Genomic DNA, 17791 nt, shown 5'->3' on the forward strand with positions numbered 1-17791 from the left:
CAAAGAAAAACTCCTTTTCGATTGTTTTACAGGATTTTTACTCATGTTCCGTAACCGGTCGTTTGAGAACGTCGCGACCCATTGGAATCCCACACAATAGAAACCTCAGCCAGCGCAGTTGCTGGCTAGTGTAGTGTGCTATTTCCATACCTAAAAAATAATGCGCTCTCGGGCTAGGCATTGGATATATATAGAAAGCGTTGTGCTTGGATGGGTATCTAATTCTTCCGAAAGAGGTGCACTTTGCGAAAAAGGACCACGTGATTATTGAGCTGAAATCGAATTCAGGTTAACTTCTGCGTTCATGAGTCCTCTCATAGCGTAGGGGTAACGTGCCCTAACAAGAGATCAGGGAGTCGTGAGTTCGATTCTCACTGAGAAGACGTGTAACTTTTTCGCAAAACTTCACATCAATTTGTCCATTTAATCCAATTGCAAAAATATGTAATGTTTAGCTTTTCGGTAATTGTTAAACTTCCACTCGGCTGGTTAGCCGTAAACCACGATTCATAATTAAAACCAAGTATTTTCACAAGGATTTCTTCAAATATTAATCCACTATCATTCTCAGGAATTGCTCCAAAAATCGATGATATCCATTATAAAGTTTTCCAAGAATTCCTCGATAAATTTAATATATTATTCCTCATAAGGCTCCTCCAGAAATTTCATCAAAATATTGTTGCTGTGGTTCAAACATTTCTCTAATATTTTTTCTAATAACTTAAAAACTTAATTCAAAGTTCAGGGAATCGATGCAAATTTCTCCAAGTAATTTCTATTCTATTATTTATTCATATTTCAGGAAGAATTTCATGAAAAACTTAGGAGTCCTCTTTAATGAATGTTCGAATCCACTGAGTAGTAATTAGCAAATCCAAAAAAATACTAGGGAATCGTCTCACTTTGAATTTGAAATTTACCGGAAACCAACTAATACTATGCGAGTTATTCCGAGTACTTCTAACCACACTTATCAACATAAAATGGCGGCTTTTCATCATATGATACATATAATGCAAACCCTTCCTTTAAGTGAAACTGGAAAATCAAAAGAACTGGATTATATTTTTGAGACGGCTAGGCTTAACGGATATAGGAATAGTACAATACAAGCAGTAGTAGATAAGAGGGCATGGGATAAATATAGGAAAAATATGACAACACTTACTGCCGAAAAAGAGGATTTAAAAAGAGTAGCGGTGAATTTTGATACCAAGATTACACAGCCTTTGGCTAAGAAATTTCGAAAATATGGAGTAGATTTGGTTTTCAGTAGTAGGAGTAGTCAGCTTAAATATAGATTAGGATCAACAAAGGATAAAATTAATAAACTGAATAGAGCAGGAGTATATAAAATTTCATGCCCCCATATTAATAAAATCTATATAGGACAAACAAAACGAACTATAGAAATAAGATTCAAAGAACATATTGCTGAGGTAAAAAAAGCGGGCAAGGAATTAGAAAAGGGATTAGCGTATGATTTTAAATCAAAAGTGGCTGAACATGTTTTCCAGGATAGACATCAAATGACAAGCGATAACATAGCCCTTTCGGGACGGACCATATTTGAGAGATTATTTCAAAATTTACCTTATAAACTCATCATCTCGTAGAACAAAACATTCTTTATTTTGACTATTCTATCACTCCATGAACTTTTTAGGGTCAAATTCAGACCAGCACAATTGTGCTGGTCCGTCCCCAAGGCGGTCGATGTTCGAAAAAAAATTTTTTTTTAATTTTTTTAGAAAATTGTTCAAGTCATGCCTTTTTAAAAAAATTTGGACCCGTATTTTTTTATTTCGTCATTAGGGTGTTCTTTCGTGAGATAGGGTGACCCAAAAATTCAGAAATATTTAAGTTTTTTTTAATGTACATTGAAATTAAAAAAAATAATATACTTTAATTTATATGATTTTTTTTTTATAAATGGAACGAAAACAATGTACGAGAGATAAAAATACTTCATATTCTCTCTAAGATTCAAAGCATCACGTGACGATGGCGTTTATCGATATTATTCAAGAACTAGTCTACGTCATATAAAAATGGGTAAACATACATGTGTGAATAACTTGAAAACTAATTGTCTCAATCAAAACGTCTTGGTTTTGCTATGTTTGTTTATATCCCCATTATATAAATTATGGGGGATTTTTCCTCAAAAATAATTATGTATTAAAAATTAAAATTGAAAATAATAATAAACCTTCGATTTGTTTAGTGGAATACATATAAATAAATGAAAACTGAATAGAGAACTACATCATTTCTATCCTTTGACAGTTACGCATAATTCGACCTCCACTATAAGGCCGTTGTCAGAGTCGTGTACTAGACTTGAAAATTAAATTATTTTTTTAGAGACTCCCTCCAACCTCTTTCACTCACTTTACCTAACATATACACAGAAAAAAAAAATAATTTTCAATGTGATGTAAACTGAAGTCTACTGTAAAAATTAATCAAATTCGTGTGTTGTTACAGCATCATGTAAATTTAAATGAATATACATTGTTTATCAGGGGGAGAAAAGCGGCCCTCACAATTTAATTCTCAAATTTCGCGCCAAAGGATCCCTTTAATCAGCAATTTTGCTCTGGCCTGTAAGATAACCGGCATCAATCTGAATCTTAGTTCTACCTAACCGTTGAATTATCTAAGATTTTTTCTTAGGACACCGGAATTCCTAAGAATAATCAAACGAAAATTTCGTTAGGTTTCTTTTCCAGAATTTCTTTTAAAATTGCATCAGTAATTGCCTCGAAGCTCTTCTTGCAGTTCCTTTAAGTATAATTCATAGAATATTTAAATTGGAGATTTGTATGTAAATTTTAAAATATTTTTAAATTCATCCAGAACTGTTGTTAAGATTTTTATAGAATTGTTTTAAAAGTTTCGCAAGAATTTCATCAAGAATTTGACCTGGAATTGTTGTAAAAAAATTGTTTCCAGTATGAAAATAAAAAAAAATAATATTTTTAGAAACTTTCTTTAGTTTGCGATTTTTTTGTGTTCTTAGAGGTATTCATAAATGACATTCGATAAAGTCGCGAATAAATATCTGAAATTAATTCTATACCTATGGGATGATTAAATGCTTGAAAAAGATCTTCGTGAAATTATTGAAAAATCTCGTGAGATGATTCTAGTAAGAACCCTTCATAATTTTAGCAATTTTGCAAAAAATTAGAAGTGAATTTAGAGGAATTTCTGGAGGAATCTCTAAGACAGTTTTAAGAGGAGTTTTGAAACTATTGATGAGTCCTAGGCCAAACTACATTAAGCATACTGTGAGCAAATTTCATCAAAATGTAGTTTTGAAGGGATACTTTCAAGAGCTTATAGAGTTATTCAAGGCAGGAAACCAATAAAACATTAGGAGCAAATTTTAAAGGAAATCTTCGAGATATTACTTTGAAAAAAACCCTGAAAGAATGTAACAAAATATGTCCAATGAGTTAAATTTCCAGTACAAACGGTTGCCTGGTTCTCTTGATTTGTGCTCTTGAAAATTCGGGGTTGGCTTCGATGCATCTTAACCTTTAGAGAAATTCTTAGAGGAATGAACCTACATACCAAATTTCTTTTTCGTGAACTCGGCTGTGTTTTTCGGTTTTTCATTTTTAACAAATAATTGCCAGGTTGCCAAGTAACGAATCACGATTTATTGATACTCGAGAATGTATGTAATTCGTTTGTAGACTTCTCAGCTGTGCATATCTCCATTGCGGATTGTTGATAAAACCTTCGAAGATGTTTTCAAAAAGTCTGATGTTTGGAAGACTTTTTAAGTTTTATAATCTACCTTGACGTAACTTCTGTATAGATACGAGTGCTGGACACAATCTTTGAAGAATTCAAACACAAGATTAATTCTCATAGTAAAATTGTACAGAGTTTGTACAGAGGGAAGGAGGATTGCCATTGCCCCCTCTGGCTACGCCCATGCGTGCATGACATCGAACATCATCATCAGTATTAATGTAAACGGGTAATACATGACGAAGACAATTTTTGAATATATTCAAGATAAGCTGACAAAATTAAGTCAAAAAGCTGACAAAATCGGGGGCTGACAAAATCGGGCCAGTACTGTATTAGTTTTTAGTAGTGTGTAGGATTGAAAGAACTATGATGGATAGCTTACATATAACAGGGAATTCAAAAATCCATTTAAAAGGGATTGACAAAATCAGGTCAATAACCATATTAAAAAATGAATTTGATTTTTGGAATTGTTACATACATATTCCAGCTAATTTAAAAATTACATAGAACAATCAATTTTTTAAATGTATTTAAATATTTGGAAACTACCAGATTTGAAAATAAAGACACTGACAATGCTTCTAATAAGACAATACAGAAGACAGCTGAAAACAGTAGACTTTTTGGTTTGCCATGAGCTTTTAAAGTTTCGCAATCGGTGTGACCGTTAGATTACTAAGGAAAATGTAAAGCTCGACCATACTCATAAGTTTTGTTTTCCCTTTCGTTTCGGTTGCATGTACATTTTTAGCTGTCAATCCTACCGTGGAAAGTTTCCTGGAAAGCATTATGTACAATTATGGCCTTTAAAGGGAGCATCACACGAATCAACGGACTAGCATGCAACGCCAAATGGCACAATCGTAATACGTATCTGACGAAAAGAATACTGCAGCGGGTATTGAACCTAAACTTTTTTGATCGATACTGCTAGTTACTTTGCAACACTATACGCACGGCAATAAAGTACAGATTTCTATTTTTAATATATCAGCTTATCTAAGTGTTAATATAATTTTAAACGTTAAAGAAATGAAATGATATTTTTTATATGAGCGGATAATCTAGACTCCATAACTTCATACATTGCTTAATAGTTAAGTAGAGTATTTCAAACGCCTTTCATACATCATAAACAACATATTTGCGAGTAATACCAGTAGGGGCCTTCCTTAGCCGAGTGGTTAGAGTAAACGACTAAAACGCAAAGCCATGCTGAAGGTGTCTGTGTTCGATTCCCGGTCAGTCCAGGATCTTTTCGTAATGGGCATAGAGTTTCATCGTACTCTCAGGTAATAACTATGGAAGTGCTCATTGAACACTAAGCTGAGAAGCAGGCTCTGTCCCAGTGAGGATGTAATGCCAAGAAGAAGAAGAAGAAGAAGACCAGCATGGGCTGCATACATCAATAGTATGCAATTTAAGGGACTCTGTGGTTCGGAAGCAAATAGTAAGTAAAGGTTTTCAGCTTCAGTTGTCAAATTTCATAAATATTATGGCAGATATTGAACCGGCATACATTGTAGAACACCAAAATGGATTATCGCGTCAACATGGTATTGATCGATTATCAAAGCAAGGGGAAACTCAAAAATTACGTCCATTGTTTTTAAGTCAATCTTAATCCTCCCCATGTTCACTATTACGCTTTTTCCCACATGCACTGTCGCACTTTCATACACCTCCACTCCCCTAAATGATTGACGTAGTTTTTGAACGTTCCCCTAAACTTTTACTTTGTCTTAAACTTTGCTATAGGAGATTTAAAACATTAAATGTGATTCCCAATCTATTTCAAATATGGATGTATAAAAAATAAAAGTTTTTCAACCAAAGCTATGAGTTTCTGTTACATAGTTTTCGAACGGTACATCATCCTTATGATTCGTATGAAATCACTCATTCATGTTTTAATGCAATATTATGCACTATTGTGGACATTAGAACCAGATTCAGCCACTTCATTCGATCAAAATACTGAAAATGAAAATTGGTAGTCCACAACGAACATCGACCGGGTAAGTGCCGGCACCAGCACAATTGTGCTGGTCCCACTTTGTCCCTCCAGAAATCTTTGCTGTTTGAATCAATTTTCATTTGGTCTTCACCATTTCAAAGAATGACTCTTTCACTCTCGATTCGTAACTGTGCATACCTAGAAAAAACGAATAGTTGAAAAGTTGCGACAGATAAAACTTTTTCAATTCTTACGGTGTTTGTTTACTTTTTGTTTACCTTGAGCTGGTGTGTTCTAAACACGATGTAAACAAAAGCTTTTGTGCTTGATTACAAGTATCAATGATAATTCAATAATCGAAATCGAAAAAGTTTAGTAAAACAATGATTTATTGGCTGAAATAATCATTCAATGTCAAGGGTGCCGTACAGCACAATTGTGCTGGTTCGTCCCGAAAGGGATAGACATCGTACGAAGCGTATCTTCATCTTGGAAACTAGACGTCGCTGAAAGTTTAGAAATTTACAAACAAAAGCCTTCACTACTTCTTAATAGGGATCAAGGAAACGGACAGTCAAGGCTGTTTAAGTTTGTACCTAAGAAATATAAACGAGCTTGAATACATAGGTAGATAGTTGGGGATTTGTATAGTTATTATTATCCCCTTTTTCAATTTTTGACCAAGACATGACAGGTATACTCCTGTCGTAATTTTTCCTGGGTAGATTGATTGTGTAGGTACTTATCTGGTGTTAGTATTTAAGTTAGAGAGATGCGACGATTTTTTCAGTGGATACGAGTAACTGACACTGAAGAAGACTGCAAGTGGTAGTCGAAATACGCGTATCTGTCAAAGATAAACATTTAGGAGCGGAATTAAAAGGTACACGGTACTCCATCTACTTTTAAGTTTCTCTATTAGGAGTCCTTTCTGGCCTTTCAGATGAATTCATCAAAGCCTAGTTTGTACTTACACAAGTTTCATCTGAGGTTACTCCACTGGATGAAAAAATATTTGAAGACTCCATTGAAGAAAAAAATGGGAGGCATTCCTGAAGGAAATTTGAATTACTAGGGAAATTAATGGAATGAGTTTTGATGGATGATTCCTGATGTGATTATCATTAGAAAAAAAATCTGATTGTATTATTGAAGGCATATAAAACGAAATTCATGGAAGAATTACTTAGAAAGTGTGACAAATCTCAAAACAAATTCCTGAAAAGATCTGTGGAGTAATATGTGAAAGATATCTATCGTAAATCGAGCTGTTGTACATGTCGTAAATGAGAAATTTCAAAACTAGGAATCAAACTTTCATCTCGTGCTTCCTCCTCGTTTTTTCAAGGAAGAAGACTCCAAAGTTCTTATTTTTAATACGATCATACTACCAGCCCTGATTTACCCAAACATACAAAACGCTCTCCAGAAATACTGAATCCCAGTTTAAGAGAAAGGATATTTTTCTTAAGATCAAATAGACTATTTTTTTCATATCTATCTTTGATGATCAAAGGCATTTTCAGATTATTTGATAAACATTGTTGATTTTCGTGGCAATTAAATAAAAATCACCATTTTTGTTTCCTATGTTCACACGTTGTAGCAGCAAAACAGATAATTGATTTTATTGAAGAGAAAATACTTTGAAATTTATTGTTAGAATTAACCTGGAATTATTTTTTAAAACCTGGAAATCTCAGGGAATTTTGTTTCTGTAAATGAGTAGACACCCTGTTACCACTTGAATCAAAGAGCCTGGCTAGAGACTGCTTCGATTTGATGTTTGTAAAAATTGTCCACAGCATCCAACTGATTGCTCATTTCGATGATCAACATTAACCATTTCAATTTTTGGAAGAAAGCGCGCATTCCAGAGAAACGTCCTTTAATCTATTTTGCAACCATGCTTAGCGAATAAACGAAAGAAGACGTGACTTTTTAAGAAGTTTTTTTTTCCAAGACGGTGTACAAGAAGGGTCCAAGCAAGAATCGAAAAGGGATCAATAGTAGAAAAATAGTACTGAAACGTGCCGTTTTTTGGCACTGAAAAGTACTATTTGTGTAGCACTGAGAAGTACTGTTTTATTGCTTTAGGTAGTTTTGAAAACTTCCGAGAGCAGAATGAATTTGTGTACCAGTTACTTTCACAAGTTAATACTCACTTGCCATTGTTGCGACGTCCACCATGTACTTCGGTTCCCGTTTGCGGCTACTACCATCGCTCGATTTAGAACTCGTTAAATGGCTGATCGGATTGGGCGACTTGTTCCGCTCATATCGCGTCGTCATCAAATGGTTACTGCTGGTGCTGTTGCTGCTACTACTGCTATACCCGCCACCACTTGCGGTCAAGCCATTTCTGCCGTAGCCCGAAGGAGTTTGCGTTTTCTTATCGGTATTATTCAACAGGGATGCCGTTTCACCGGCAGCCGATGGCCAGTTGGGTCCCAAAAGTTCCTTAAGATCTACCTCGTTGGATTCTGCCTCGGCTAGAGTCGCCGGCGGATCCACAATTATCACATTGCCCGCGTCGCTCGTAGCTTCGTTGATATCGGCTTTGTCGATCACTATAATGTCACGGTCACCGTAGTTCAGGATGGTGCCCGCCTTGTTGGAAGGTTTTTTGCGAGCCTTGGAATGTTTCAGTGTACTGCTGTTGGAACTGTTCTGCGAGCTTCTACCAGAACGATAACTGTCTTCCGACATACCATCGTGTGGATGATGGTTGATAATGCGACTGGAGCTTCCGGTACTGCTGCTGCTGTCCTGCTTCGACAGATTTGGACTAGATACGGACGCGGCCATTCTCTTCTGCTGCAACGAGCTTTCCATCGAATCCCGATCAGCAATTGAGGAAAGATCGGTTGAGTTCCGATTATTACCCACGGGATCAGGTGTGAACGATCGTGTGTACCTATCGTCCCGTGAGTCGCTATTTGCTTTCGATTCGGTCAAACGCTTGGCGTTCTTTCTAATTTGCGTATTGAAGTTCTTTGCACCGCAAATGAATCCGTCAAAAAGGGTTTTCCTAGAATGTTTAGTGTCTTCAAATTCGATCCAATTTGCTGCTAGTATCAGGGTAGACTTAGGCTCCGTTTTCGTGTATGTGTACACATAGGGAATATCTTCTTGTTGAGGGGAATCTCCATTCTGCAAGAAGTAAAGCCTACATTAATATTATCGAAACCGTATAATTTGCGCTTAAATGTGCATGTAAATTTTGGAAAACCATGCCCACACAGTTATGGATCACTTTCGTTTTAAAAACGAATTTCTCACTTGAAAAGTATACGTTAACATAACACATTTGCCTAATCATACTAATTGTCTCCTATCATTTGTAATGTTAGGCATAATATTCAACGGCAAAATAATGGAGTTTTAGTTTTTAGCAAATGTAGAGTCGATATGGCACGGCTATCAAAATAGTTTACTCTCAGAATGTCATCAACATTCACAAGCCAGCGCAGATGGTAAAATTCAACTGTTATGGAATGAAACTGGCTCGTTTTCTAGAATTAAGTTTGATTTCATCTTTGAACAACAATTCTTTCGATTCATGATTCTAAATTCTGAATATTAGCATGATTCATAATATGGATCTTGAATTCTTGGGTTTCCACAATTACGTAACGAAACAAAAATAACCTTTTCGCGTGTCTCAACATAACAAAATTATTACAAACTTCGTTGAATCGTATACTTTTCAGCTTGGTTGATTTCTGTAGTAAATTAAGCATTTACAGTATGGCCCATAGAAAAATGGGGTTTTGTTCTCTAAGAGTCGGAAAAATCCTTTGATTGTCGCATACTCTAGTGATAAACTTTACACTGTAAAAAATCGTATCTAATTGTTAACAATAGAAGTTTATTCCGTCTTAGAGGATCCATTCTCTAGTCTTAAAAAAACATGAAATATTTTGCTAGAGTAGTGGCTCGGAAAGTTAGTTGCGCCTTACAGGGCTGGTAGCGAGTCACAAAAGTGATTCGGTCACTTTTTTAAACAATTTAGTCCAATTTTTATATTAGATAATTGCCACAATAACTTCATATCAGTGTCCAAACATGTGTTCGTGAAATTTCGAAAAAAAACGTTAATCTTTCACAGAATTATCAACTTCTAGATGCTTTCTAATCCAGGTTAACATGGAGTAAGTTGTTAGGATTGTTCCAAAAATTTTCCTCAATGGGAATTTTGATTTCTCGTGGTGTACACTCAGGCAAAAATACTATGAATATTCATTATTTTCCCTTATGTTTATTAGCCACAAGAAATCGGTAAGTATTTCATTGATTCACCTTATGAATTGATCTGAATCATGCCAATGTGGCATCTTGCTTATTTCATAAAACAGCATTATGAAAATTGAAATAAAAATTTAAGAATTTCTTCTATCAGCAGTATAAACTACATTACTTTTTATGTCACATATAATTGTTTAATTATTCGTTATTATATTCAGTTGACAATGCATTCCATTCAGAGTATTAACAGAAATTTCAATGCGTTCTACTACCTAATTTAGATAAATGATTAGCTAACGTGTGGAAATCGAATTTCCAACTATTTTGCCGTATTGTGAGTATCACATTAATACGTAGCAAAGTATTATTGCACATCGAGTTGTGACGTGTCGAGGAATGAAAATTCGATTTTCACACGTTGGTTACCATTTTCTAAAACAGATATTGAACAAACTGGGAATGTAATTATTCGGACTACAATATCTACAAACTCGACCATTATTCTCCGTTTATTACAATCTCAATTTCCATTTTCGATTTGAAATTTTTTGGATCCCCGTGGTTGTACATTGCTGAACTTCTGAAAAAGTGACACAGTATGTTGGATCTCAACGATGGCGGTGATTTCGAGCTGCAATTTTCATAATAACAACCTTATGAGTTTTTCACATTAGAGACAGCTATGTGAATAGTAAGGCGGTTTAATGAAATTTATATACGTTAATTAAGTATAACTTACTTCGCAATTATGGTTTTCATCAAGCTAATATAGAATATATAATAGCCTTATGATGTATGGTTTCATTAATGGAATGACTAATGAAAGCAATGGAAATCATAAGGCGCGCAATGAAATTTGTATACTTTCATTATGTTCACCTATTTTTTTGATTATGATTATCATTCCAAAGGTATGGAATCCATATTAGCCTTCTGAAATCGGATTTTATGGAATTTTCAATGCATCATAAGGCAAAATTTATGGAATTCGTTAATTAATTTGCCTGAGTGTATGATAGAACAATGCAACATGCCGTTTCAAATAATCATTTCCAGCACAAATGTGCTGCTTTGTCCGGAAAGGATTTTAAGCAACTTTGATTGCGATTATATCAAGAGCCTACAGTGATAGCCACTTTCAGTGATTTAACTGTAGCTATGCACGTGGAAATAAATAGGGTGCTCTACAAAGTCAAGTCATACATCTATCCACTATGTTAAGGTCGAAATTGTCGGAGATTAGGTCATAGCCTAAAGAACTGTAGTATTGGGATCGTCTAGACCCCGCATACACTTGCATTTAACCTATGGAGATATTGGAGTACGATTGTGGAAGGCATTCGCCAGACGGCCTTCAAACAAGGGAAAGATTCCGCTCCCGGTATTGATGAAATTTGCTACTCATTGCTTAAAAATCTGCCATTCAATGGACAAGTATGTCTCTTAAAAATCTTCGACGCTATATTTGCCTGTGGGAACATTTCCGAAGCGTGGAAAATTTTCAAAATCATCCCGTTTCGGAAACCAGGCAAACCACCTGAAGAAGCAGCTTCTTATAGGCCGATAGCGTTGACTTCTTGCTTCCGTAAAACTTACGAAAATATGGTAAAGGAAAAATCGAATGTTATCAGCTAGAACACAAACATGCGATTCCCAGAATTATGTGGTTTTCGTAAAGGAAAGGCGACTTTCGACATCCTTCACATATTCATAAATGAAGTCCGCACTGCTTTTCATAACCACCATTATGTAGTTTTATGTAGCGTGAATGTGCTGAGCGCCTACGATAATGTGCAAATTCCATTACTCATTAGCGAGCTGCGAAAAGTAGGTATATCTGAATGTCTCCTCAAATTAATTTATGGTCTCATCGTTGAACGTATAATATCGGGGTTAATTGATAGTTTTAGAAACATCGAAAGAAGGACATGGATTGGATTACCTCAGGGTTCTCCGTTAAGCCCCCTTTGCTTCAACATTTTAAAAAGCTCGCTGATGATATCTCATACTCTTGGCCCGGTCAAAATTAATTTCGCTGATGACATCACCATCATAGTACCATCATCCAGTGAACGATCTTGCGGACGGATTGACTTCAATGGGGTTGGAAGTATCCCCTACAAAATGTTCAGCAATGGTATTTAGCAACCGTGATCTGGGAGAAAGTTATCCAATCTACATAAACAATACAATGGTTAACTACAAAAGCTGTATCAAGCTATTAGGATTATATCTAACTTCTACACTCTTCTGGGTGGTATGCAAATCAACTACATCAAACAATAATCATCACTTTACGTAAATTTTATGCGATCAGTTGCTGGGCAAACTTGGGATGCCCATCCCGATGCTGCGCTGGCTATCTAAAAACATGTATTCGATCGATACTCGATTACGGGTGCATCTTTTTAAAGTCAGCGCCAGCCATCGAACTCGTCAAACTGGATCGAATACAAGCCCACTGTATTAGCATCCGCATTATCCTGGGTTCCACCAAAACCACCCACACTGGATCATTAGAGCCTTATCCACAATACGAATCCTACCGTGCTTTCTTTTCACACTACAAAACAAACAAAAACTTGTTTCAATTGACCTGTCGATTCAAAGGCTGTTACAAAATGATCACCGATGCTGCATTGAGGAAATTGAAAATATGATTGTTACCAGGTATCCAAATACGACCTAAATGTGTACGGATAAATCTAGATCAGGCTGTCTACTACCTAGACAAAACTGGAAAACCTGGAATTATCAGTGAATTTTATTCAACCTTTAAAAAACCTGGAAATCTCAGGGAATTTCGGTCACACTCGGGGAAATTATTCCGAAACAGTAATACATGGTAGAATATGTCCTTTTTGTAACACAACATCTTTAGAACGATTTTTTTCGGCTGCGCCGCTATTAGAACGCTACTTGAGATATTCAGTACTTTATTTTTTATTGATTTCTTTTTATTCAGAGTAAAACTTGTCTAAACAAGGAGGCAGGACTTAAGATTGCCAAGTTGCTGAAGGCAGGTACAGCTCCCGATTCCAGTTGGTTGTCTTCTATGAGCATAAATTCCGTAGGGAGCAAATATTACAATAGGTATGAGAAATAGTACATTTTCAGGTAAGCAGGCCCCTTTCAAATCTATTTTTGGTTTAAGTCTCTAACGACATTTCAATCAAAATGGTCTCTAAAGCCACTTTTTTGCCCTAATCTGCTTGCAGTGAATCCTGGTGCAACATTATAGAGGCTCCAGAAAAACTTTCAGAGACTATGTTCCTATTTCTCCAGAGATTCCTCCTGGAAAACTTTTAGGAACTTTTCCATGGCTGCAATCAGAATTTTTTCAATAGATACTAAGAAGAAATTCTTCAGAATTCAAGCCAGAAAATCCCAGAGCACTCTAACGTTACCTTCAGTAATTTTTGTTTACCCTAAAAAAGAATCTCAGGATTGTCTCCATATGTTTTTTTTCACCGATTTCTGCATGGCGTTTTTTCCAGAGTTTTCGGAAATAAACCCAACATTTTTCAAGAAATCCTACAATAATTCCTACGTCATTTAGTTCATTTAATTTGTATATAGATTCTTTTAAATTGCATCCACAATAACGCTCCGAAATTGCTTAAAAATTCCTTAAGGCGTTTGGGCTTATTCAACGAGTGAAGTGAGGTAGGAAATGTCGGTCTCGTATAGCGAGGTGACAATTCTCTATTCGAGTGATGTGTAAATCAAATGAAGAGCCACTTCACTCGAGTTGAGAATTGTCACCGCGCTATATGGAATCGACAATTCTCACCTCATGCCACTCGTAGAATAAACCCAATTATTCTATAAAATCAATTATAAACCCCAAAAATTCCTCGATAAAATCCACCTGGGATTCCTCGATAAAAATCAACCTGAGTACCTCTAGAAATTTCTCCAGCATTTCATCAAAATATTAGGTATTACTGCAGTTCAAAACTTCACAAATATTTTTTCAAATATAATTTCCAAATCTCCTTGGATTCCTCAAAACTTCGTTCAATGTTCCACCACAGCAATTATTTCAGTTATTGCTCCGATCATGTATAGATAAATTTATTCACACAATTTGTTCGAACTACTTCAAAAAGCTTTGTAGAGCATTATTCAGAGCGATTTATCAAGCAAATCTTAGGAAGAATTTCATCAATAATCCAGGAATTCTTTCGGACAACCTCGTAGGAATTTATCAAGGCATACTTAGAACTCAGCCAAGTTTATTATTTCTGTTGGGGTGTACCGCAAACATAGTAAATTTGTCTGAATTTCCATGGTAGTTTCAAGAATGGGCGTAGTCAGCTAAAATAGTTATTTTTACCACAGATTTTTTTCCCGTGTGAAATTGCCAATATGAGTGGAACCAAATTGTTCGTTAGAGCTGACGAAATTGTCGTTTATTGTGAACATAGTTGTTCTTCTGTGAAGCAATTGCTGTATTGAGATGAACGAAATTGTTCTTGAGTGTTGACGAAGTTGTCAAATGTAATGTTGAACATGAATTGAAAAATTTGAATGTTTTGTTGTAGTCAGAAAATGAACAAAAAAGTAAAAATGTTGAATCTTCCAGATATATTTTCGTTTGTTCGTTATGGGTTGTTGTAAAGTGTGGGTGTCATTTTAAAAAGTTATTATAAAAGTTTCTAAAGGGGAAAGTAGTAATCCTTTATAAGAGAAATTCGCGGAAGCTGACATTTATGTCAAAGTGTGAGCCAATCGAGCAGCGAGAGCTGTCAAAGCGTGAGCTAAACTAACATGCGTTATGTTTGTTTTAAACTTTTCTTGAGGAGTAATGTAATCCGCTTCAAATTATTTCGGTAAAAGTTGTTTAGCATGGAGCAAAACATATGAAATATTTCCCTTTTTAAAATTTTTGTCAATGCGATTTTTAGTTGTTGATTTTTTCTGCTGTTTATTAGTTTGTAAATATAGCTCAAAGATCTATAAAGGAACAAAATACACTTTTTAGCAATGAGGAAGTCATGTTCGTGTTACAATATTATTCTCGACGCCAAGCAAAATCAGCACTGCTGGTATGTTGCCAAATCATTAAATTTTACTTCCGCTTATCTCTCTATAAAGGATCACTAGGGGAAAGGACTGTTATGTCTACCTATCGCAAGAGGAATAATTTAATCTACTTTATGATTTGATACCTTTTACGTGTTCGTACCTACATGAAATCTGTTCTATAAATACTGCCATTGGCGCAGAAAAGAGACTTCCCGGACTGTGGACTGATTAACATAATAAAATTCTTTATTTGCAGGATACAAAAGAAATATTCCTAAACATTTTCCTGAAGACATGCCTGAATAAAGAACTGGACAAAATCTTTGAAGACTTGTTTGAAAAAAAATGTAAGTCCTAGAGAAATCTATGACAGAATTAATGGTTAAATTTCTGGACATATTGAGACTTCCTTAAAAAGTTGAGAAATTTCTGATGGAATCTTCGAATTAATTTCTTCGCCATGATAATTAACCATCAATATATGATCTTTTGAGCTAAACCATAGTTCGTAATGAAAAAAAAACTGCAGAAATCAATCCGTGGTAAATGTAGAAGTGTAGTTTTAATGAAAAAGGCTTATTTTTTTAGAAAAATTCCAGATTGAATTTTTGAAGGTTTCTAAACGATCTTAGAAGACCTAGCTACATATATGTTAAAACTGTCTTCAAAATATCCTTTGCATTGCGTTGCTTTGATCAATGATCTAAGGATTAGGAAAATGCACACTTCTCTTTTCCCAATCCAACATTGCTTTGATTTTCTCCTATCATTTCGGGGAAATACTGCATCAATGATCTAAAAAAATATCAGCTCCTTACATTGAACGAACATGGGTAGTAGGCATAGCAACCGTGCAATTTTCGCTTAATTGTGTGATTGAAAAACTTGCAAAGTGTCAGCAGTTTTACGCGTTTGAGAATTACGAAGATATATAAGGCGAAAGTTTATTTAATTTGCTTAAGGTTTCATTGAATTTTGTTAACTATTCTTTGTTTGCTTGTAGGGAATGGATTCCATATTGTTGTACAAATCGACCAGTTCTCAGGAAAACTTGTATCGGATCTGTGCCTTTGCAATGTTACCCAAGAACACTTCTAGTGCTTTGTAGATTTAATTTTAATTAAATAAACTTAAAAGATATTCTTAACACAGCCTGATATTGTCATTCCCAAGCGAGTCCCAAAACGAGTCGACTTTCATTCGGCTCGTCTAAACTCACCCGACTCACTTATGACTGAATGCAACTAGGCTCTTCAGTATAGAGTTCCCGTGACGCGGGTAAACCACCTCTACATGATGCGTTACGGGGTAAGATGGCTCATTCGTACTGAAGAAGAAGAGAGGTAGAGCTCTTTCTGACGATTTACAACATCTTTCCTACCATCAGTTTTTTTTGTATGCATCGATCCAGGAAACAGTTCACTTATTACGTGAGACATTTTCACCGAACATCATCCTCATAAGGCACACGCATTACAATTTATCTTCCAATCGACCAAATCTGGTAATAACTTATTTGAACAGCATAATAAAATCCTCTGCGGACGCGGAGAAAAGTGATCAAAATTGTTTTTACCTTTCGAGTCCTCACCAACTTCTTTTAAATAGGCATTCTTGAAATTCTTCCTTCTAGGCACCTTCCTAAAGATAATTGCGCTATGGTTTTCCAAAAGTCAAATTCTTTCGGGAAAATAATTTATCCTTTGGGATATGGGATTTATGGGATCGTTATATGTGCGTAGGTAGATCAGATAATTTCCTTAGTGTTCATTTTCTGAATCGATCTTGATGCAATGCAATATTCCATCGTCAAAAACATTCGATTCCAGGGCAGCTAAAATGATCTGCATCAATGATGCAATATTTTACATCAAATGATCATATGAACAATGAAATGTGAGGATTTGAATGGATCATTAGAAAATGAAATTTTCCAAGGCATGCTTTTTAAATCTCTCTGGTGCAATGATGATTTCGGAAGACTGTGTTAAAATAATTAAAAAAAATATGTTGTAACACAAATAAAGAAGGGTTGATTAAAAAAATCTTAGGAAAGTGCTTGGGAGAATTCCATATGATATAATTACTAAATGAACTCCTGAAATGTGCGGAGTAATATATTGACATATTGAGCTGTTCGGTAGTACAATCCGCGTAATGAGGAAATTAATTCGGAGTAATATTTAAATGGGCCTAGATAGCCGTAGCGGTAAACGCGCAGTTATTCAGCAAGACCAAGCTGAGGGTCGTGGGTTCGAATCCCACCGGTCGAAGATCTTTTCGGGTTGGAAATTTTCTCGACTTCCCAGGGCATATACCGTGAAGGCCCCATACTCTGCGCACTTAAGGATTTTTAAATTTCAAACAGCTGTAATTAATTGAAAACAAAACACAATCCTCTGAAATTTTAGGAGCAAATACTTATTGATTTCATGTATAAGGAAAAAATATAAAAGCTTCACTAAGTAATGATTTTTATTGCAAATTTTTAATTTTTCTCAAGGGTGTCCGTGTTCCTAACTCTGCGCACTCATTTTTGCAATGCTCCTTATTCTGCGCATTCAGGTTCCTAACTCTGCGCACTCGATACATTATTTATAACAGTTGAAGTATTTTGCTAAAAGCATTACTAGCATTCAAATTCTGAATTAATCTTAATTTTCTTGCTTTATACGGCTTTACGTCCCCAGTGGAGCGTGGAATGTCTCTAACATAGAAGTTTATTAAGTGAAGTGAATTTTATCTTTAATTCAATCCATGATAATTACTGTTACTGAA

The 17791-nt window shown here is 35.3% G+C and overlaps 1 protein-coding gene across 5 annotated transcripts in view; it reads right to left on the reverse strand.

Annotated features, from left to right (window-relative positions):
* The window catches only part of LOC5577549 (ubiquitin carboxyl-terminal hydrolase CYLD), a 53200-nt gene that overhangs the window by 25327 nt on the left and 10082 nt on the right, over positions 1-17791 (reverse strand). For all 5 annotated transcript variants that reach the window (XM_021847103.1, XM_021847101.1, XM_021847100.1 and 2 more), the window contains one exon: positions 7900-8887. In XM_021847103.1, coding sequence (XP_021702795.1) covers positions 7900-8887 — 988 coding nt within the window. The remainder of the gene's footprint in view (positions 1-7899; positions 8888-17791) is intronic.

Source organism: Aedes aegypti, chromosome 2 (assembly GCF_002204515.2).
Source record: "Aedes aegypti strain LVP_AGWG chromosome 2, AaegL5.0 Primary Assembly, whole genome shotgun sequence".
Classification (NCBI taxonomy): Eukaryota; Metazoa; Arthropoda; class Insecta; order Diptera; family Culicidae; genus Aedes; species Aedes aegypti.